Raw genomic sequence first — 25,114 nt, forward strand, 5'->3', positions numbered from 1 at the left:
ACTTTTCAGGGGCAACACCTCCAACAAAGTAATTAAAAAAATTTAAAAAAACAACCCAATTTTAATATTGAATAAATAAAATTATGAAAAAATACCTCTATCTAAATAATTTACTGGGTCTTTTGTTACAAGTGTGTAAATATTTTCCATGTTTTATATTTATGCAAATAATAACCCTTATAACAATGGAAAAAAAAGATTTATCTAAAGATGGTTTAAGCAAGGCGATAGACGTACTGTTAGACTCAGGCGTAGAGCTATACACCCTTTTTGATTAAGGTGGCTTACTCAAACAATTAAGCAAGCGCCTTGTAGAAAAAGCGTTAGTCAGAAATGGATGCTGATCCAGGTTATAACAAGTATGTCCGCAGCGCTTCAGAGAATGCTCGTAATGGCTTGTCTGTCATTATTAGGACTGGGCTATAAATCGATATATCGCGACATATCGATTTAACGCCTATATCGGCAAACCGATACAGCAACTTTCATTCCAAGCGATGCATCAGAAATCTGATTTAAGCCGTCGGGTGAAGAAGACGATATAACGATATAGCGATACACGCAAGGACTTTCTCTTACGTTCCGATGCCAACTCGCGCTGTGGAAGACGATATTGTTTCGTTATGTTGAGACGGCCTTGACTGATGAGCGGTAGAATCAGAATCACTTTTGAGACCTTATATCGTTATATCACATGTTCGTTTTCGCACCTTCGCGATTTGAAATCGTTTCTTGTAGATTATTTTCAATGGGATTAACTTCGTGATCGCCGTCGTAACCTTGTTCTGAACGCAATCTATTATTGAAAAGAATTTATAAAGAAAAGTTTCTTCATTAATTAGGTAAGTTTTTTATTTATTTTCGGACAAAACTTTTTTTATATTTTTAAATGTGAAAATTATCGGAAATCTAATTTAAGGCACCCATAAGGAATTAAATTACTAAGTAAATAAATTTGTTAGGTTATTTTTTTACTTTCTTTTAATTTATTAAAAACCTTTCGGATAAAACTTCTAATAATTTAATGGGCTTCTATTACTGATTTTAAATTTATAAATCTTGAGTTGTTTTTATTTTTAGAAATAAAGTTAAAACAAAACTTATTTTTTGGACATAAGTCAATAAACTTTATTTGTTCAAAAGAATTTGAAAAGCTTGCGAATTTTATTCATTTCTTTTTTTTTTTTTTTTTATCAATTACTACTTCGTTTTATTAGAGAGTAAAATCATTATTTTTTTTTAATTTTCGTTTTATATTATTAGTTAATTAGCTAAATATATTACCGAATATCACAATTCTTTTGTTTTTATTTTTAAGAATTTAATTAAGAAACTTTGCCTTACTTTGTTTTTCGTTCGTTCATTATTTAATTTAATTTAATTATTTATATGAAATAATAATAAAAATAGTGTTTAAGAAGCATTTTTTTTCTAAAATTTATTTAGCTCTTTGTTTTAAGCATACAAATAATTTTTTAATGAACTTATTTTTTAAATTTTGTTCCTATGCTGTTAGGTAAATATATTGATAAATTTCACTTTTATTTATTTTTTTATTTTTAAACTAAGAAATCTTTTGTTATTTGCGTGATCATTTTTAGAAAATATAACAAAACTTGTGTTTACTTCTTCATTAAGAATTTGAACATTACGATCGAACTTAATAATTCTGTAATTATTTACGCATAATAATACAAGCAAATATTGATTTGTTATATTTTTAACACTTTGTTTTAAGTGTATAATGAATTTCTTAACAAACTTTTTTTCTAATTTTTTAAATTTTCTTTCAATAATTTCAGCTAGATATCTTTATAAAATTCCCTTTTTATTTTTAAACTGAGAAATCTTTCAGAGAACGAAAATTTTAAGAAATTATTACAATTCTTATGTTTACTTTTTAGTTTAAAATTCGAACATTTTTAATTTTAAACTTCAGCTTTTAGTCAATCTAACTTTTATTTTAATTAAAATATATTTTGAAATTTTAAAATCAGCTTTTGTTTAATAACAATATTTTTTTTCATTAAGGCTGTTTTAGGGGTTAACTTAAATTAAGACTACTTATACCTTATAAACGATAAAGAAGTGCAAATATTTCATTCTGTATCTACACACATTTTTTCAATAAATATTTTAAGTAAGATTTGTACATCTTAGTCAATTTATTTAATATCTTTCTTTAGCAAAACATATATATTTTCAAATTTATAAATTGATTTAAATCAATATGCGTATGAAGTCTTGATAGAAATCTGACTTTCTGTGCCTTAAAGTAAATGAAATTCAAAAATACTATATCGCGATACATCGCTATATCGCGATGCAAAACTGACGATATATCACGATATATAATTTCTAATATCGCCCAGTCCTAGTCATTATTATTAAGCAAATTATCACTGATGATGGGGTTATATCGGGTGAGGTCCCTAGAGATAGATCATCCACTTTTGAACTTGTTTTATTACCTAAGCGTCAAATAAGAAAACCTGGTTCAGATGATAAGATCTCATCTCTATATGCTAAACTTATCAGATATTCAAATACAAGAGTTATATGACATAGAAGTTAGTGAAAGACTGAACCAGTGAACTAGAGAAGACTGAACTTTAGAACCAGTCTATCCTTTTTATTGTTTCGTAGTTAAAGTTAGGCAGGATAAACGGATCATCAATAAATAAGTCTATGTTGAGTTAGGTATAGACAGATTGGGCATGAAAGATGTTTTTGGTCTGTGGATGAGTGAAAATGAAGGAGCTAAGTTTTGGTTAGGGAATTTAACAGAGATTTTACCTATTACATGTATTAACATTCCAAAAACTCTTCCAAATAGGAAGAGTTTTTGGACCTGTGATGAACAAAACTTTTGCCTTTTGCCCTTAAAATAATAAAATCTTAATCACTATGTGCTAGAAAGTACATATTGCATGAGAGCCTGCAGTTGGCAAGTATTAATATGTTTATATAGTAAGTTTAATTTTATTAAAATCACTGGGGTACCTCGGGATTGTGACACCCGTGCTTACCTCAATAAGGTAAACCCCCTGAGGAACACACTTAAATATAAGCAATTATGTTAATAACCACACTTTAAGAGATCAAAATTAGAAGCCTTTAGCATGGCTAACTCTTTGATATTATACTAGGCACACCATACCCTCCAAGTGCTACGGAATTTCCATAGTTTCAGAAATCTCTTTTCTAACGGTAGCAAAATGAATGTCTTAATATTTAAAAAAAATTAATTTTAGCGTAACTTGTCCACTATTACTTATAAAAGTGCAGGCCATATGGCTAGATTCTTAAGTTCTGATAAAAGTTTTATGAGAGATCCATTTGATTTAAAAATTTCTACTTTGGTTCGCTACCACTAGAAAGAATTATTTTCAAAATCCTCATAAGTTGGAGGGTATGGCACACTAACTTGATATTATACTAGGCACACTAAAATACTATCGGATATGGAATTATCAAGGACTTCACAAATATTATTCATATCTAGTAAATTAAAATGAATAACAGTATTATACTGGTGTAAAATCTCTAGGGAAACTGGATTGTGATGCCCATGTTTACCTAAATAAGGAAAATACATTGAGGAATTTAGCGTATTGTTAAGCTCAATGCCACAGCCAGTGAATTAGTCTGAGTATGTTGATAAAAATACTGAATTGTTAACTATATTTAACATAGAAAAAAGAAGGAAAGAACTACTAAAGCTCTTCAGTCCTCAGCTATGATAAACCCAATGAATGAACTTAAAATTCCATGTAACTTTACTTAAAGATCAAAAGAAAGAAATAATTCGATCTTTATTTAAAACAAGTACAAACAATTTGTAAATAGTAATCTCTTATACATCCGAATAAAAACATTTTGTAAATAGTATTATCTATGAAATGTACATGGTAAATAAATGTCTACATTAAAGAACAAATAATGCATAAATAGAACAAACATCTAAATATATAGCACTGTTTTTTATATATATATCATTTTCACAAGTCTTTTAAGAATATAAATATTTATACGCTCACAGTGTTTTTTATTTTGGAATATTTAGAAATAGTAAATGGAATATTGAATTAAAAAAGAAAAATTAAAAAGAATATGAAACTTGAAACATTAAAATTTTAAACAATTCAAAATTGGCAAATCTAAGGGTTACAACTATGAACACTGTCGGTAAAAAGTAAATACTCATAGTCTTATTTTATCACAACAAACAAAGCTTTCTACTAGTTATTTAGTATTTGGTAGCTTCATACTACTGTTAATCAAAAATACGAGGTTAAACCTATGTTACATTTTAAGAGCAATAAAGTTAATTTCTGAACTATACTTTAATATTTAAATACCAATTTTTAACAGACTGTTGTATAAATTCTTTTTTCCATGTCCCAGAAAATCTAATTCACTACATAAATAATAATTTTCTCAGGGTGCAAAAAATTATAATTTTTCTTAAGAATGAAGTCTGCAACTGTCTAAAATATTGGTTAAATTAACAAAGAATTTAGACAAAATTAAAATTTAAGAGAAAATTGCAAAACTAAATTTCACACAAAACAAATTATTTAATGGACAGTTCTTCTAATAAAATATTCCAGAAAAAATGGTACAAAATCAAAAAGATATAATCCTCACATTTTAAATTTATAGGTAGTCAATTATACAAATTAAATGAAAATCAACTATTTCTGTAAAGCCAGCCTAAGTTAGTGAACTCAAAACACACATATTTCAGGTTTACATCTTGTGTTATATTAATTTAATCTCACTCCTAAAGTAATTTCTAAATTTAAAGATTTAATTAAATTCAGTAGAGTCCCAATCCGATTTAACCGAGCAATCAAATATTTCAAGGACTTCCATACATAGAAGTGGATAGTCTTGTACAGGGCGCCCATACGTTTGAATTTAGGGAGGGGGGCTCATGAAAGAAAAAGACAAATGGCTTAATGAATTAAAAAATTAATGAAAGGACATTTTATCTATTTAAATATTTTTAACTTAATTAGCTGAATAACTAATTAATTAAATTGATTTCCCTTTTAATTATGCATGATTAATCAAATACGCATGTTTCACTACACATATATTTTCTAGGGGAGAGGGCCCTTTAGCCCCATTTTTTTCCCAATGCGCGCTGACGAGCTGAGCTCGTTAGCCATCATTATTCTGCATTGACTATGTTAAAAACGAAAAGTACGTAAAAACTGCTACACAGGTACTACGAATACTTTAAGAAATTTTTAAAACGCGTGAGGTGAGCTATCTACTGCATCCAGCGATGCCAATTTGCTCCACTTTGTAAAATAGTATTTCCCAGTGATAGCGAAAGTCAAGTTACTTTCAGCTTAGTATTTTTCCTTTTAAGTAATTTTTTCACCACTAAATATAAAAAAACTAAAAATAACATACAAAATGCAATGTTAAAGCAACAATCTACTGGTTACTGTATTAAAAAGTAGGCGTAACTGTTCTTCTCCAACAAAATTTACCACGTAATTTGCTACCACTTCATTATAACAATTCCAGAAGACGGAACAGCTGGCATCGCAGAGAAGGGTGACATTTTCGTAAGAATGGAGGTGGAAAACAGATGCCACTTTCGACTACTGTTTGTACGTAATACTGCGCGAATTAATGAAACGAAAACTGCTCATTACCCTGACCGTCAAAGGGTTAAATGGAATTCATTATGAGCAAAAACAGCTTCTTTTTTCTTTTTAAAACTTTAATCATATTTTTGGGGGTAAAAATAAAAGCAATATTCTGTCATTTTTTATATCATTTCACTCTAAAATAGCAGGAAATTTATGTAACAAAAATACATGCGACACATATACACAGATGTAAATTTCATTGAATATACTTTCCAGGTTCTTCTAAAAAATAGTTAATAAAAAAAATCACTCAAACACATAATTAAGTATATAATACTTGATCACAAAAAGGAACTAAACTTTTACTAATTCTTTAAGAATGGAAACATTTGCAAGCATTGGAGCTCATTGATGGAATACCAGAAAGGTTGAAAAATAATAAAACCAATAGTAATAGATAACATTTGACGGATTTAAAATATAAAATTTAGTGACAAGAACAAGAAGGGATTAAAATCACTGCATTAAGTACTAGATTAAATACTCAAGCCAAGGTATCATTAAGTACATTAAATACTCAAGCAAAGGTGGTGTAAACTAATAATGTTACCGAAACAAATTACAAAAAATGTAGATCAGTATTTTAGAATGGTAGAATAACTGTATTTTTTACCAGTAGAAAATAAACTTTTTTTTAGGGAGCTTCAACCATTATAATGGTTCTACAACATTTAATGACTAGAAAAGCTTTACGGAAACTGATAGGGTCAGGTGGGGGAAAGTGGTGGTATATTAAAAAACTCCTCTTTTCATTTATTATTAATATATTTTTATTTAAAAAAAGTATTGTAAATAATTTTTGAGATTGTGAGTCATTTTTATTTTAGTTAAAAAAGCTGGCAACAGTATTGATGCTTTCAAATTACACTGTTTATGTTCTCTGCCATGTGATTGCTTACATGTGATGCTCACAAACTTCCATACAGTACCTAATTGTATTTATTTAACGCTAATATTTTTATATAGACTTCTAGAGGAACATCAGAGGAACACATTCACATAAAAAAGTAAGGAAAATATTAATATTTAAATTATTTATACTTGATTTTCTAAGGTGGGGTAAAGTGGTGGTATGGTTAGGCTTAATTATGAACTGTATGATATTGTTGTTTTTCTTTCTACAATTATATTTTTTAAATATATTTCTTCAAAGAATTTAGTAATAAAACTATTAAATTCTTTTACATCAAGTATAAACATAGTTTTTAAGTTTTAATTATTTTTATTTGTTATTTTTTTTATCTGTAAGTTAGGAAAATATTATTAATCTGTTTAGATGGTAATGTTTTATTGCATATAATACATTTTATCTTTTTTTATTACAGTTTGGCAATGCCTAGGCATTATGTGAAAAAAACTGATGGTCCAAAGTACACTCAAGATGACCTGCAAAATGCTTTGCTAGAGGTTGAAAAAGGATCTTCAGTGTATGCTGCAAAAAAAAAACACTGTGTTCCAGAGCAAACTGTAAGAAGATGGGTGATTAAAAAACCCTCGCATGCAGGACCAGGAAGGAAATCTTTCTTGACTACTGAAGAAGAAAAATGCATAGTTGTAGCTTTGCAATTTTTGGGCAAGTGTGGTTTTCCTTTCGACAGAAGGGATGTTTTAAATTTAGTTAAAAGTTACTTAACTGAAAACAAAAATGCTCAAAAGCTATTTCCAAATGGAAAGCCTGGTATTGAATGGGTTCGAGGGTTTGAAAAAAGATGGAAACAGGAGCTTGGAAAAAGAAAAGCAGAGATTTTGACAAAGTCTAGAGCGTCAGATTTGAATGAAGAAACAACATCTAATCTGTATGAAAAATTACTGATAGAAAACGATTTGATAAATGAGCCTGATCGAATTTTTAATCTGGATGAAGCAGGTTTGTCAACTGATTCCAGGTCATCCAAAGTATTTTTGAAAAAAAAAAAACCCAACGCACAGCATATTTAAAATCTGCTGATTGTGGAAAAGCAACATACACAGTTCTATTTTGTGTTTCCGCAACAGGAGTATACTGCCCACCATTTGTTGTGTACAGAGGTCAACATCTTTATGAATCTTGGACAGTTGGTGGGCCTCCTGGAACCTTGTATGGAGTCAGCGAATCAGGCTGGATGCAAGATTCCTTATTTGAATCATGGATGGCATTCTTTGTAAATTATGTTAAAAAAATGAAGAAACCTGTGCTCCTCACATATGATGGCCATGGGAGCCATTTAACATATAACACTGCAAAGCTCGCTATGGATAATGAAATTATTATTTTCTGCCTTCCACCAAACTGTAGTCATGCTCTGCAACCACTTGACGTCGGTGTATTTTCACCAATGAAAAAAATGTGGAGAGACATCCTTAAGAACTGGTATCGGGAAAGCAGACTACAAAATGTTACCAAAGCGTCCTTTCCATTTTTGATGAAGAAAATGTTTGAGAAAATGAAGCCGCAAAATGCAGTAAGTGGTTTTAAAGGAACTGGCTAGTATCCTTTAAATAAGAATGCAATTAGTCACCGTATCATAATCACTGAAAAAAATGACCCAGAACAAATCCCAGGAAGCAGTAAAGAAAACACACAAGAAAGTGAATATTTCCTTAACTCGCCCCTAAAAGATTTGAAAAAAGCTATATTGCATACACTTTCACCCCCTCCATCAGCAAATACTGTTCTAGCAATGACAAACTCAACAAGAAAAAGGAAAAGAGTTCAAAATAAGTGTGGTGAAGTTTTGACAACTGAATCAGTTTTAGAAAGACTGGCTGCAGAAGAATCAGATCGTAAATTTAAATCTGAAAAACGAAAGGTACAAAAAAAGCCTATTGATAAAATGAAGATTAATGAAAAAGAAAAGCCTCTAGACATGAAAGAAATAAAGCAAGGTTCATGGGTAGAAGTTGAGTATAAATGCAAACGCCAAAATTCGAAATTCATAGGTCAAGTCATTGATATTGATGAATTTTACCATGTAAAATATCTTACTAAATCTAAAATAGGTAATTATTACACATTCCCTGAAATTGATGATGACGATTATGTCGAACACAGCAGCATTTGTCGTCAACTGAACGAACCAAACTTTGACAATCGAGGACATTATTTTTTTAGTTGAATTATGTACACTTTTTTAATAAATATATTCAATAATAAGTAAAATAAGTATATTATTTCATACAGAGTAATAATAATTAATTTATTACTTGAATTTGTCATTTTTTAGCTCTACCACCACTTTCCCCCACCATGGGGGAAAGTGGTGGTGTATATACTAGCCTAATTAAATATATTACTGTAAACATATCACACAGTTAAAAATAAAAATACTGCAATAATTTTATTCTAAAATGTTCAAATGTAAGTATTTTATATAATTATATTTTAGACAAAAACTTTAATATCTTTAATTTTAAGCTTTGTTTCAAAAGTGCCTGATTTTACCACCAATTTCCCCCACCTGACCCTATAAATTTTACACCAGCACTTTTATTAATTTTATTTTCAAACAAAGAAAATTGTCTTTGACAATTTCCATTTTTTTATTTGGAAGGGGAGCAGAGGTATTTAGATCTATAACAAACATCCTTTCCGTTCCTTCAAATGAAAAAATTAGACAAGGTTGTTTTTTTCCAATTAATTCTAATCAGTCAGTTTTAAACTCTTAGAGCTTAATTTTAAATCTACTTTACATTTTCCGAATTAGATGAAAACTTATATATCAAGGCTAAGAAAAGTTCAAGATTAAATATTTTTCTGACCAACATTAAACCAAAAACTACAGCTCAACAACTTTTCCCATAAATAGAATTAGGTCGTTTTTACAATTATAAATTAAAAATACAAAGGGATGATCAATAATAAACTCAGCACAATGAGTTATACTATAATTCCTCAACATTACAGCAGTTGATGCAGCAGCTTCAGTTCCCTCTTCACTTACTTCTAGAACTGCTTTGTGAATTATATCAGACACATAAAGGTTTTCTTTGTCACTTATTTGATCAAAATGAGCACCTGATTCAAATACTCGTCTCAAGCCTAAATTTTTAAAATTGTTTTTCAATGATTTTGAGTACTCCAAATGAAGTTTTGGTAAAGCCACTTCAACTTCAGTTTGACACATGTTTTCTTTTACGTGTCTCAAAAACTCAATCGTTATTTGATGTTCTAAATCATCCACTCCATCCCGTGAATTTGGCAGCAACAATAGCATCGCTAAGTTCTCACCTTCATAGGGTAATTTGAGAGCTTTGAATGAATTATCTTCAACATAAAAAAATTTCTCTTTTATATGCATCATTTCAACAAGCTTAAGTTCATCCTCTAAACCCTTATTATAAAAATACTGTAAAAAAGTGGATTTTTCTTTAAAGGCATGCAACCAAAAGCCTTTAAAGTAGACGGCATTTAAAATTGCCAATTTAGTGCCAGAATCCAAAGAGTCCAGTAAATGTGAAATCTTATTTTCTGTTTTAGTTTTAACCCAGTCATTAGCTTTCTCCACAGCTGCTGCAGAATCATTCATAAAATCAACATCTACAAATAGTGCATGAAAGAAATCCTGTAGTGATTTTTTAAAATCCTCTTGAACTGAAAGTTCACAATCCCCAAACACCACATTTGCAATACTCAATGTGCATACGCTGGATGTTTTTTTATTTATTTCAGAAAATAGATGGAGAAAACTAGTTTTGACATCTCCAGACTCTACTTTAGCTGCTTCATATCCAAGAACACTAGTCATCTCCTTAGCTGTTTCATGACTGGATCCAATAAATCCCATTGCAAGAGCACTTGATATACTAAATGGAGAAAAGAAGACATTTCCAATTTCTTTTGTCAGTTCTTTAAGAAGGTTAATTCCTAAATAATTTATGGCTTCAGACATAGCATGGTAAGAATTCTAAAAAGAAATAAAAAGTTATCTTAGAATATCGTTAAGATAAACATAGACCAATACAGATAAATTTTTTTCTTGGTGTTTTCACACGTTTTAATTGGTACATCACAAAGATTCCATCAAAAAATTAATATTAATACAATAATATTACACGATTAATATTATACGACAATGTTAAAAAAGAATCAGCATGATTCATGTAAATTTATTCACTGATGAACCAACTCCGATAGTGGTTTTGCTTTTGGGTATGCTTGTTAAAGTGAGAACCAATCGAATTTGGAACAATATTCTTGAATATTCTCCAAAACATTACTATCGAAAAATTCTACTTCTACTTTTCCATTCAACAAAAGAGTGTATTGATTCTAATTAAAGTGGGAAAAAAATTATCAACATTACTGCTTTATATGGTAAAGAAAAGAAACAGAGGTGAGTGTGACACAAAGTTAAAAACCCTAAATATATTCTGTGCAAAAAATCGCTATCAAGACATGAATTTCAGGATTGGCAAGTTTTATCCGGTTTTAACTGTGGCATTATCCATCATGTCAAAAAAACCTATTTGACATAATCTTTGACAACAATCAAAAACTCAAAATTTAAGAGTAAAGATAATTATTAGCTATTTTTAAATAAAAAGCATTTATACATAAATATACATATAAAATTATAAATGATCAATTAATTTTGTTCTTGAATCATCTTGATATTAAACTTTCCTTTTGACAAATACTGTCAATAACCAAAATTTTTATGTAGAAAATATTAAATAATCACAAATAAAAATGTGCAAAATTGAAATCTATGAAATCTGTTCATTTGATAAAATATTTGAAATAAAATAAATTAACAATCAGCTTATTAAAAAAGAAAACACTCAACAATCATCTTATTCATTACATTTAACACCATTTTCATTTACTTCCATTTTAACTTCTTTCCCAGAAGCATATAACTCCAATAAATAAAAAAAATTTAAAACAGCTTTAACACTAAAAACCTCAGCTTTCTTTGTTACCAGGTATCTGCCTCACCATACATGGAAAAAGTGACAATAAAAGCAGAAAACATTCTCAATTCTTAAAACAAAAAGTGTTGAGATGAATATAACCAAAAAAAATCAGCAGGGCAAAACACATGGTTCAGTATAAAGTATTTTAATTTCAATTCTTCAAATTTCGATTTTTCATTTGTCTTCCAGAACATAAATTTCCAATCACAAAATTTTTAAAATTTAACAAATATAGGCAGAAACCATTTTTGATAATGTAGAGTAAAAAAACTATTTTAAATTAGTCTTTATTTAATATATTCAAATTCAAAAAAAATTTTTAAAAACTTAGTTAAAGAAATACTTTTTCAAAAAATACTTTGCCGGACATTTGGCAGAATACAGAATAATGACCAAATATTCATTAAATACCTAAGCCGGATCAATATTTATTTATTAATTCTTTACGAATTCTTCAATAATTTTTATTAAATTTTATCATTATTCAATCAAAAAGGAAAATGAAATCTCTAAGTGATGAAATTTTGTCATTGAATGTCTCAAATCCAGATGAAAAACTTAATTAATAAGGAATCCTTAAGTTCAAGCAATGCGGTACTGATCTGTAAATAAAACACAACACTAACACCATCGGCTTACTGGGGATGCCACTATAGCAGGTAGAGTCATCAGCACAGAAAATAGCTGAAAAAATAAAGTGACCAGCGTCTTCAAAAAAATGAATAAGCGAAAACTCTTTTCCTTTTTAAAAAAATTATTTCTGTTATAAAATTTCTGATCTATAACGAAAGGGTTTGAAAAGATGGAACAGTTAGTTTTTAAATATTTGTTTAGACATTTTACTACTAGTAAAGTAACTGCTTATTTGACAATTAATTCTATTATATTTTAATATTATTTAGTGCAACCGCAAACAAAAATTTTTTCTCAAAAAACTCATTTTTCTCAACATTTCAAAGTTTTCGTGATATTTCTGACATGTATGAACCCTGTCCATTACACAAAGCTTGCCACTCTAGTTTCAATTTTATGCAAAAGAAATATTTGTTAGAAAGATGAATATGTTAAATTTAATAACAAATAATTGGATGACTTAGATGATTGATGAAATTTTCAATTCTTTGTGTGGCTCTCAAGTAGAACCGGGAGGTTGGTGCAAAAATTCCACTTGTAAAATTTTTTTTTGTTGAGAAGTGTGAATTGATGCAGTGGCATCCCCCCCCCCAAGCTCTTGGACACAAAAAAAAATTCTGTTGTCTAAATTCCTCCCCCAAACTATTCGTTTTATTTAGTGTAAAAATTCCCCCCAAGCTTAAAGTAGGTGCATCGTGCACCCACCTTCCCCCCTGATGGGGGCCCCTGAATTGATGTATAAGGGCCATTCTCCTGTTATGCACGGACATTGAAGTTTATAAAAATAGTAAAATAATGGGGTAATTAATTTTTTTTTACAATTCAATTCAAAACAAGTCTGTTTCTTAAAGACTGCATAGAAAACAAATAAAAAATTAAAGTTTAAATACTTGGAAAGGGATTTAATATAGTCGTTATGCACGGGACTCAGAAAAAAGATTAATTTCTACCCTGACTTCTATTTTTCATAAACTCAGTGAATTTAAAACTTGCATATTGTCATTATATTTTTTTCTTAGCTGATAAATATTACTTCTATTAAATTATGCTGGATGTTTTCCAAATACATTATTTGATAAAATTCTAAATTTATTTTATTTGTGTTATGCACGGGACATACCTAATGTTATGCACGGGACATGTCTGCAATTTATTACACACGGAAGCATACACTTGATTTAATTATGTATATTTTGAAGTGGCAACACTAATTCCTACTTTGAATTTAGTTTGGTGATCTGAATTAGAAGCTTTATAAATCATTATAAAGGATAATTACAACTGTATCGCCAAAGAAAGAAAACAGAGTTTAGGAATAATACACCATCAAGAAGCCAAATTGAAAATGCCTACAAGATTTATCAAGCTGTCGGAAAAGCAATGAGAAAATCATTAAAATCTTTACCTAAATCTCCAACCAAAAAAAAAAAAAAACAGTAGTTTCTGTAATTGCAACAAATTTTGGCTTAAACATGCAAGCTAGTCAGAAAAATACTATTAGTGATGAAGAGTCACCTAATTTAGTACGATAAATTTTTTTCCGCCCAGATATTTTTTTTTACAGTACCAGGAATGAAAGATGAAGTTACAGTTTGGAAGAATGGTGAGAAAATTAAATTAAGAAAATATTATTTGGTGACATATCTGAATGAAGCATCAGAGTTGACAAGGTTAAAAAAAAGAAAGGATTAATCAACGGTTTAAACTGTCCTGGCCAAAACTCTATGGATCAAATTATATTAAAATTTTAAAAAAAATAATGTGAAAAATAAAAGGTTAATTTTTGAACAAGGAACAAAATGAAAACAAGTTTTTGTTTTATTAAAAAATTTATTATTACTTTAAATATTGCATTATTTATCCTTATGCAAAAACATAATTTATCAGTACTAAAAGCATATTTAAAAGATAAGGTACTCACTTTTGTTATTCAATGAATTGTGCAGCTTCAAAAGTTATTGATCTTTTCCTATTATATTATTTTCCTTTAATAAGTTAAAGTAAATTGTACAAAAAATATAAAATATTTATTAATGTATGTAATTATTATGTGTTTAATAGTTTCACATATAGAATTTTTATCTTTTACCAATGTTTAAGGTTTTGGACACTTTAAAACATATTAGGACAGTTTTAGGCAGCTAAGACAGTTCCAATTGTGCAGTCTGCGGAAGATTTTTCAAAAGTTGTAAAAAAAGCTATGCCATATTACAGTGACGTTATTTTTAGATAAAGATACAAACAGAGATAATAATATGTGGGCCAACGCAAGAGTAATACCAGGAATTTCTAAAATGCATGGAATTACATATTCGCCTTCTGGTTTAAAATTTTATAAAAATGCTGTAGCACCAATAAAAAGAAATCTTAATACCAGGGCAATTAACACCACAAAAAGTATTGGAGGAAATTGGGTTGTTGTGAAATATGATAATAGTTTATATGCTGGAGAAGTTATGCAAGTGCTGGGAAATGATATTGAAGTTTCTGCCATGGTAAAGCCTGGAAAATATTGGAAATGGCCTAAACGAGAAGATAAAGTGTTTTACAACATGAGGAAGTTGTTAAAGTTACTCAGCCACCTACAGTTATAAATGCTCTTGGAGTTTTTGATTTTTCCCGATTTTTAGAGAAATCTAAGTTATGCACGGGACATGAAAACAGGTGCTAATTTTTTTTTATCTAATATTAAACTTAGAGGAACTTCCTTTGTAATATAAGTCAGTACTAAGAGAAAGAAAGTAAAATTGAAGCAGTTTCTGTTTTGCCCTAAAAGTAAATGAGAAAAATAAAAATTGTCATGTTTTTGTGTTATGCACGGGACAACCAATTTTTGCTCAAATAAATTTTTATTTTTTACATAATTTTAATATGATTTTTAAATTTTTTATTTATTTTTAAATAAGAGCATTATATACATATATGGAAAAAAAAAGAAGAAAATTGAAATGCTATAATATTTTTTCAGCTAAGGAAATAAATGTAAATATGTTGATTATAACAAGAAAACTTAAAAAGTATAATTCTAAATCTTAAGAATTGATTCCATAATAAAAATTTAAATATAACTATTATTGTATCTCATTTTTTAAGATTTAACCTATGTACTTTATTATTGAATAAATTAAAAATATGTACAAGTAAGATAAAAATTGAGGTTTAGAAAATGTGGAGAATGGCCCATAAGTGAAAAAGAGTGAAATGTTCTGAAGGTCCTGGTATTGTTGTATAAATTGATAAAGGTGAATTTGGTTAGAGAAAATATAACCATGGTAAACGAGAAAATAGGAAATGAGAATGAGGTAGAATTAAAAGTGGGAGTAATAAATATTCTTTGTGGTCGTAGAAAATCTTACGAAAGTGACTTTGCTTGAAATGAGTACCTGAAGTACTTGTTTGAAGAAATGCTGGAAATGTAATGGCTATGATTGTCTGAATATGAGTAATGACTGATGTAAAATGCAATAATTTTTCAGACAATCATAGCCATTACTGTAATGGCTATGATTGTCTGAAAAATTATTGCATTTTACATCAGTGTGTCAATCATTCTTTAAATTCTGCTGATCCAGAAACTGGTGCCCATCCCAATAGTTTCGAAGGTATAGGGAGACAAATAAACCGAGAATTGTACATAGAAAATGCTCCCCAAAGAAATTTTCGATTCTTGTTTTGCTGAATTTATGAGGATACATCAAAACTGAGAATAGACATAAGCTGATCTATTCAATGACTTAATGCAATGAATAAAAGATTTGTAGGGGATATTTGTGTATTGTAATTTGACACGCCAAATTGATTTTTAATAAAAAATATTAAAAAATGCAGAGGTTTTCTCGGAGGTGGCTACAAGTTAAACCAGGGTTTGTTAATTTAAATCAACAATATGATTCAAAAAGTTAAAAAAACAATGTTTTAAATTATATTTAATTAGTGATACTTTTATTATTTTCTTTTTTTAGTTTTAAAATTTATTTTAAATAAATTACTACATAATTAATGAAGCTAAAAAAATCCAGCAAAAGTAGCCCATGTGGGAACTCTCTTATATTTCAGCAGAACATGAGAATGAGTTGGCTGATTGCCTAAAATGTATGGCATGATGCAAAGATTTTTAGAAAATGTAAAGTGTTAATCTTTCCTCTTGCTTTTAAATAAATAGTTTTATTAACTGCTTAAACATATCTTTTTGGTTTATTTGTTTGATCTTGATGTCTTATATGTTAATTACCATTATATAATTATTTTTAAACAGTTCCTTTACAATAAAAACTGGTGATCAGTAATTACCCCAGAAGTGATCAGGAATTACCCCAGAAATGATCAAGACCAGGGGTAATTCCTGATCACTAAAATCTTATAAATTCTAATTAGATTTTCAAACAAAAGAAGGAGGCATAGGACTCATCTCATATAGCCTCAAACTTCCAGTAAATATTAAAATTTTATCTTGAATAGTTTTTTCACAAAATAGATGTTTGCATTTTTTGATCAGGAATTACCCCAGGTCACCCTATTCTTTAAATTCCCTATTTCATCTAGTCTTTAAATTTCAATCATGCATTTGTTTCAAAATGATTGCTATTCAAAGCTATGTATTATAATGAAAAATTGTTTTAGGTAGTTAGAGCTTCTAAGATATTATTCTTACAATATAGTTTTAATATTAATTTAATTTTTAATTAAACATTTATAAAGTTTTTTAGTCATAAATCAAAGTTCTTACAGTGTATTTAAATATAAACCAAAAATATCTGATTTAAATCAAAAAATCTGATTTTTTTTTTAAATCAAAAAAAATCTATAACCCTGATTTGTACACACCACACTCATCTAACATCAACATTTCTTTTTATTAATGTTCACAAATATGAGCTTTTTTTGTTATTTTGGAAGGCTTCATGATATTGAAAAAAATATCAGATCATAATACATAAATACAATAGATTTTAAACTTGCAATTTAAAAAAAAAAAAAAAAACGTGTAGATGTTTTCTCTGGGGAGGGGGGGGCTACGAGTTATACCTTTCGAGTTGGTCCCTTTCTGTGATGTTTTCTTTTGATTTCTCGCGGAACTCTGCCGAAAGTTGCCAAGACTTGACGATTTTTCTGCCACAGATAACAGCACGGAAAGCTCCCCAATAAGATCACAGAAGGGAACCAACTTGAAACCCGATCAAACGTCTACATATCTCATAAAAAACCTTACAAATTCAAAATCCATTTTAAGCATTGGCAATTATAGATTGAGCTGAATTCAAATATATTAAAACATAAAATATTTTAAGGCTTTTTTCTTGTTATTAGAATGTTGTTTTGCTATTACAATATCTAATTTCTCAGTACATTAAGCCAAATACGAAATCAAAAGATAAATAACAGAATTCGTGAAAGTACACAACCCATATAATATTAATTGCTCTAAAAAATGTATTAGGAATTTACAAAATTTAATAATTCTTTCACTTACACATGAATCCATCTCTTCTTCCAAAAAAAAATTTTTTAAACAAATTGACTAGAGTTGAGTTGAGTTGAGTAATTTGGGAAGAAACGAAAGAGAGCGGTAATACTTCTGAAAAATTTTATACTTAGAAGCCGTTTACGCTGCATGCAATTCAAGCATATACGGTCAACGTTGACAGAAAGGAAGAACCTGATTAGCAAGTTTCTCGCTGTTGTTGTAGTTCATTTACGTTGCACTAGAGCTGCATAATGGGCTATTGGCGACGGTCTGGGAAACATCCCTCAGGTTGATCCGAAGACATGTCATCACAATTTCAATCCTCTGTAGAGGGGCCGGTACCTCACTTCGGTAGCCCGGAGACCTGCACGCGAAGTTGAACCCTTTACGGTAAAACAGTTTAACAAGGACCAATACCGCACACTCTCGGTCCCTACGCAAACTGATCCAAGTGGTCACCCACCCGCACACAGACCGCAGTCAGTGATGCTTGTCTTAACGATCAGTGTCTTAACGATCAGTCCACTGCGGGGTGGTAAGTTTCTCGCTCGTGATCGGAAGTGAATGTCATGAGATTGGCTCCTTATTTGATTAAATTTTATAGTGTAATCCACGAGGCTAGCCACTCACGGTAAAATAGCTACGAAACACAATTGAGCCATTACTTCACTCTTCTCGTGGCGCTACTTAGGAACAGGCAGAAATTTCACGGAATGCAATTAAAGACTCGCACTGCTTAATTTCTTCATTCAAAATCAAAAATATACTAATAATATTCAAGATGAATACTTAAGGATGTATATTATCAACAGCATCCTTTTTCTCGAAATATTATATAAATATGTATTTTTGTCTGGCAATGAAAAATTTACATTTAATTAAAATAGAGCCTGCAAACCTAGCGGCGGGGCGTTCGATTCCCGGCTATGACACTGGAACATCTATTTCTCCCAATCTTTTAAATAATTTTAAACTTTTAAATCTATTGCTAAACACTCATATTACATTTATATATATATATATTTTTTTTTTTTATCTATAATAATTTTAAGTGTAAATTGTCTCACCTAAGATTGATAAAAAAATAATAAAAAAAACCTCAACTAGTGTATAAATCTACTTTTGAGGTAGGAAAATAACTACCTACGGCAGAGCATGGAACGCCTCGAGGTTAAAATATAATAACCTGAGATTGAATATAGTTACCTTACGTTAGTAAAAAATAACCTTTCCAACTTTCAAAAACTAAACTTGAAGTAAATCCAAAATCCATTTTTTTTAAAAATTTCGCGAAGTTTTTGATGCGTCCTTTTAACAACTACTAGTAATGCATTTAGTTCTGAAAGTTGCTTAAACGATTGGTAACGTTCTAATGCGTGCATGTTAGAAAATGAAAATATATTCGGGCACACACACGCTACTAAGAATTACTTGTCAAGAAAAAGGATGCTCAATAGATGGAGTTTTAACTCAGATGAACAATTGTAAAAGTAAAAAAGTTTTTAGCATCACGAAGTTTTTGAAAAGTTTTTAGCATCACGAAGAATTGTTTGGATCTGTGATCCAAACAATTAGATCGCAGCATAATGGAAATTATTTGGGAACTTTGGAATTATTGGGTAAACTTAACCTTTTTTTTGCTAGACTTAAAAAAAAAAGTATGAAAATAAGGGTAATGAACATACATTCTTTTTATCAGATTCGATTTGTAATCAATCGGAGCTGAATTGATTAGGGGATATAAAGTAAAAAACAAGATAATTGCGGAATGAAAAAAGAAAACAAAATATTTTTCAATAGGTATTGATTCAAGACCAGATATATTTAATACGTAGATTAGCTGACATTTATGAACGACGGAATTCCCGTGGAACGTTTTTTGGTTTTTATTCCAATTGAAAGGTATAAATTACTTGTCTGATACTATTGTATCTTTTTCTTATGACCAGGGCATAAATAAGTGATTGTCGAGGACAAACATAAAATATCGCACCAAATATGGCAGGTAAGTATTTATTTGTGAAAGCATGATTAAAAGAGAATCAGGTTTATAAGCAATGGTTAAAAGAATGTCCCGCCTCAATTATTTTTCCATGCCTAGCACATAGCTTAAACGTTATTCGTGCACAAGCCGCAAGATGCGTCTTAGAGGATTATTTCCAATTTTTACTGAAACTTAACTCTTTTTTTCTCAAGTTCTACCCATCGGTGGAATACCATAACAGAATGCTTAGAATCTGGACTGGTTATAAAGTGTCCATTGGGTACTAGGTGGTCCACTTATTTAGACGCTGTAAAAGCACTGCAAAAAAGTTACGAAAAATTATGGCCGCTCCTCATATTTTAAAAAAGAACAAAGAAGAGCTTCTAAAAACTGAACTCGCGATGGTCGAGGTCTTCTGAAGAAATTTAAGAAGTTGGAAAATATTGTGTTGACAGAATTTTGTCTTGATATGTTATAATGAATAAATCAGACTTCAATAAGCATACAGAAAAAAGGTCTTCCTTTCGATGATAGTCTCGAATTGATTGAATTCTTGATTGCCTTTGTGAGACAATAGAGAGAAAAGTTCTATACTTATGAAACAATCTCAAAGGAAAGTTTTCCCAATTTTTAATATGAAGATGAAACGACACGTACTTCACCAAGAATTTCTCGTTTGATATTTTATTATGGAGATGTAGATGATATTATAATATAATGTAACGAAATATTTAAACTTTATCTCCTAGGGATTGACGCATTGATTAGCCAATTAAAATCTATTTCAATGACGTGTAAACCAATAACTGATTTGTTCGTATATTTTTCCAAGTTTGAATTCTTTAAAGTCCAAGGAAATAATGCTTCACTGTTTTAATTTCTGAAGGTATAATGATATGAATAAAAATGAATTAGCACTATAATTAGAACATTTCAAGCATTATTTAGCCTAGTAGTATATGTTAGACCAATTTAGTTATAGATGAGATGCATAAAATAGCAAAAAGCAACAATCTCGAAGACACATTTCCATGCATTGACACTGCAATTTGAATTTTGTGGAGCACGTTCATTCTCTAGAGTAAAATTAATAAAAAATGAACTAAGAAATAGTATGATTAAAGAAAGAATAAGTCATTTGTCAATTTTGAGCATTGAATATGGTGTTTTGCAGGAAATTGATTTTATTGACTTATGTCAATAAAATCAGTTTCCTGCAATGAAGAGCTAGAAGGCTTCGCTGCTCAAAAAGCATAAAAAGTATTGCTATCTTAAACTTACTATGAAAAATATATTAAAGCTTTTATTGTAGTTGTAGCAAAGATCGTATAAGTATAAAGATGGGAAACTCGCGAAAGTCGTAACAAAATTTGGCACAATGCCAGCGCTTCTTGTACGGCGGAGAAGTTTGTCTCCAGGGGCACGGAGCAGCGCATGCGCAATATCATCCTTAGTTTTGGAAGGAGAGTTTGGAGAGAGAAGCAAGTGAGAAATCAATCAATGGCGGACGTTAATTTGACAATTATCCCTAACAAGTAAGTGCGCTTTGTATAACCTATCTTCTGTTGATTTTTTTCTCCTTGTTTTCAGTTTTAATACAGATTCTAATCCTCTTTTTTTCTTTCAATATTTATTTCTTTCCTCAAAATATCGGAATGTAAGTAAATAGTTAAGCATTTTCGAAGATTTCAGTAAATTATTTTTCAGTGATTGATTATATGAGCCTATTACATAAGACTGACTTTAGAATTGCAACTAAATGTGTGACTAATTTATAGTGTCTGACTTTAATTTAATTTCATTTGGTTTTTAAATTCTGTATAATTCCATAAGTGCGTTTATCTTTTTCGGTCGGAATTAAATATTTACAAATGAAATTTATGTATATAACTAAGTAAAAATTTAAATGTTTTTCAAGAAATGTGAAAAAGATCTATAAATCTGACATTTTAAATTTTTGAAAGTTCATTGCGTATAGGAAATTATTTAAATAGTGTTAAGTGTAAAAAGTGTTACTTTTTATTCTTATAATATTTATAGAGTGGTTTATAGTAGATATATATATTTTATTTATCTGTTAGCTCTAAATGTCCAGTAAACAGTACCGTCTTTACTTATAGGCACACAGGGCAAGGCCCGGGGACTCCATTTTCTCAGGGGGCCCTAGAGAATCGTACTTTTTTGAAAAATTGCATTAAAAAGAATTTAGGACTAAAAACATTACCTTATATATACAAAAAAAATTTTTTTTTTATAGAGTATGCATTTTTTTTCTACAAATGGTGATTGCTTATCAAACACCAATAATTGGAGTAGTTTATCACCAAGAAAACTTAAAAAGTCAACCGAAAACTATTTTTTTTATTTTATTATATGAGGATTACAACAGGTATCAATTTTTTTTAAACTATGCATAGTTTAAAAGTACTTTATTTGAGTTTTTGTGATAATCAAAATTAGTTAAAATTATTGTATTATACAGTCCCTGGCCAGAGGCGTATCTATGGAAGGAAGCGCCTATGGCAAATCTCGCACTGGCGCCCTTCCTAAAATATTTATAATCTCTTTTTTTATGCGATGCGAAATAAAAGCGTTGTTTGAAGTATTTAAGCCTTTTGGCAATATTGCAAAAAGAGCCGTGGTGGCTCAGGGGATAGAGCATTCACCTTCCAACGAGGTGAGCCGGGTTCGATTCCCAGCGATGACTGCTCGACACGATTTCCGTATCCGGCTTGCACCTACCACGGTGCTGACGTAAAATATCCTCTTTGACGGATCATTGGTTACCCTTGCCGTCAGACTAACCGCGGGAGGCTTTCGTGATCCTCCCCTCCATGTAACGCAAATGCGGATTAGTTCAATCAAAAAAGTGGTCCGCGTAAGCAAATTTCTCCAAAATGCTCGATACAGGCGTTCTCTTGTCTTCTGAATCGGGTTCAAAATTACAAGGCTACGAAGTTGGACATCAGCAGTCGCAAACTCAAACAATTGGATCGGCTGTTCAACAACGTTTATAAAATTTTCCAAAAAGATTGCAACGCAATTTTTTTTTAATAGATTAATAAATAAATAAAAATTAACTACAACAATAAAATTATCTCTTTTTAATTATAATGCATTCAAGTGTGTTCGAAATCAGCATTAGTTAGAAATAAAAAAAAAGGTCTGCTTTATCATATTTAAGGAAGATTCTCTTGCGTTTCTTCAACTGTCAATAACAATTCTAACAATTTGTTTAATTAAGCAACAAATACAATTAGGTAGCAAAAATACGCACGCACAACAAATGTCTCTGAATTAAAGAAGAACTATAACATAACCCGATGATTACCCATTATTTTCAAAATTTAAACTGAATAAAATTAATTGTTTTTAGAAATAATCATGCTTTGCTTATACCAAAACAATAAAATCATCGAGATATAACAAATTCATTAAAGATCATAGTGTAAATAATTACGATTTGTTATGACAATTACAAATAAAATAGCTACAATCAAATTTTATAACTTCGTTAGCTTTTTATTTACAAAAAACCGATGGTCTTAATATAATTAAGTTTTACAAACATTATATAATAACCGATAATAAGAAAAAATATACATATAGTAATTAATACAGAAGTCTAGACAAAATAGCGACAATAATACATTCTTTAATGAGAAATAAATTAGAGGAAGTTGACGTCTTAGTTTAAGAATATCTAGAAATAATTGATTTTTTAACAGTGAAAAAAAAAGGCAAAAAGTTAAGAAATAGACCAAAAAAAAAAAATCAAATTATGAAAAATTTTCTTCGTATCAGAATGGAACAAATTAGAGAAAAAGCAGAAAAAAATTAAACAGATTTGAATCACAAGTTTGTAGACGTTCGGTGCGCAAAAAAATAAATAAATAAACGGACTACCCTGATAACTTTTGATATAATAATCAGATCTTCACGTTCTTCTCATGTCAATGGTTCAAGGAGGTGACTTAAAATATGCTAATTAATAAGTGCAGGGACAATATTTCAAGTTACGAAATCAGACACTAAAACGTACTTTCTCTGAATAAACATGCCATTTTTTTGACTGATTTGGATTTCTGTACCCCTAAGTATTGGGGGTAGTCACAATATGAGAAGTAACTCGAGAGCTTTTCAATCGAATTTTTAAAAAATTTTCCCATTACTATAAAGGTCCTTTGTTAAAAAATATCTTTTCGTAAATATTTATTATTTTATTTATAATAGTCGTAAAAAAATTCAATTGTTAGATGTACATTTTTTACATTGTTTTAAAAAATACTACATTTTAGCGAAATTGATCAAATAGTCAAATATATAGTCAAATAGTCAAATTTATAGTCAATAGTCAAAATAGAAATCAAATTTTAAATATCCGACTTTTTTTTAATTCTATTTCTCAGGAATCCTAACTCCATATTCAAACAACATGAATTTAGACCAACCTGTATAACAGGGAAAAAACTTTTTTTAAAAAAATAATCAAAATTAATTATCTTTAAAATTTGCTTTTTAGGAAGAAGAGAAATATAAGTGATTGGAATATTTGAGGAAAAGAGGGCTTTTTTTGTATCTTTATGAAAATACATTATAAGAATGCGTATACTTCATTATTTAACAAGGTCTAATTTTTCAATATTTAAAATGCTTATTGTTTTTTTTATATTCTTAAAATAAGGATAATTATTTAATGAAAAATAATTATTGTGATTGTTACTTTATTGATTTTTTTTCAAGTAATATAATATGTAGTGATATAAACATAATGTAAGTGATATGTATTGTAAAAGACTTATAAAATTAAAAAAAAAGTAATTATTTAATCTAATTTTTCTTTTCTTTTTTTTTTGAAAAGGGAAGAAAATTGTAATCTGAAATAAAATAAAAGATAAAGGGGAAAGAAAGATGACAAAATTTTGCACCCGAGATGCTATGGAAGCGTGTTCCATAACTCGAAGAAAGGTTGATAAATATTAAATAAATGTAATTTAAAAGTACAAAACAAACAATGTCTTTATGAATTTAAAAAAATCAATTTGTAAGTAAAAGGATTATTGAAACTTACACTAAAAGCATTGTTCCTTAATATAACCCTTCAAAGAAAAGAAGGAAAAAAAACAAGTGGTTAAACTCAAAATCTATCTATTTATGAATAGAAAGAGAAACATTTATCGGTTGTTGGAAACTATTTGCTGAACGTAATGAATGTTACGTAATAAACACAAAATTATTTACTTATCGCAATTATTTTTCAGGAAAATTAAGAAAATATATTCCCACTAACATTAGAAATTTTAACATTCGTTGCTTTTTTTATTACATATTATTCATAATTATAATGCATTAACGAGTATTTAATTATACAATATATAATTATTAATACAAAAAAATCTATGTGCATATTAAATGTACTATCATAAAACAGTAACAATAAAAACTAAAAAATATTATAAATTCTAA

At 29.2% G+C, this 25,114-nt stretch overlaps 2 protein-coding genes across 4 annotated transcripts; one reads left to right on the plus strand and one right to left on the minus strand.

Annotated features, from left to right (window-relative positions):
• The first annotated feature begins 333 nt into the window (after positions 1 to 333).
• LOC110283344 (uncharacterized) lies at positions 334 to 8,140 on the plus strand. The gene is made up of 3 exons (XM_087158544.1): positions 334 to 359; positions 6,998 to 7,539; positions 7,668 to 8,140. The coding sequence occupies exons 1-3, from the start codon at positions 334 to 336 to the stop codon at positions 8,138 to 8,140; spliced, it is 1,041 nt and encodes a 346-aa protein (XP_087014670.1).
• On the minus strand, positions 3,798 to 17,770 carry LOC107445452 (intracellular coagulation inhibitor 2). 3 transcript variants are annotated; one of them, XM_043045678.2, is made up of 2 exons: positions 17,671 to 17,770; positions 3,798 to 10,555 (listed from the first exon to the last, which is right to left on the minus strand). In XM_043045678.2, the coding sequence occupies exons 1-2, from the start codon at positions 17,680 to 17,682 to the stop codon at positions 9,428 to 9,430; spliced, it is 1,140 nt and encodes a 379-aa protein (XP_042901612.2). In that variant the 5' UTR covers positions 17,683 to 17,770; the 3' UTR covers positions 3,798 to 9,427. The 3 variants fall into 3 exon arrangements, with proteins under 3 accessions (XP_042901612.2, XP_071043698.2, XP_042901613.2); XM_071187597.2 differs by lacking the exon at positions 17,671 to 17,770 and adding an exon at positions 17,226 to 17,606; XM_043045679.3 differs by lacking the exon at positions 17,671 to 17,770 and adding an exon at positions 12,207 to 12,262.
• Between the last annotated feature and the right edge of the window lie 7,344 nt (positions 17,771 to 25,114).

This window comes from Parasteatoda tepidariorum, chromosome 3 (genome assembly GCF_982258835.1).
Source record: "Parasteatoda tepidariorum strain Cologne lab strain chromosome 3, Ptep-v5.0, whole genome shotgun sequence".
Classification (NCBI taxonomy): domain Eukaryota; kingdom Metazoa; phylum Arthropoda; class Arachnida; order Araneae; family Theridiidae; genus Parasteatoda; species Parasteatoda tepidariorum.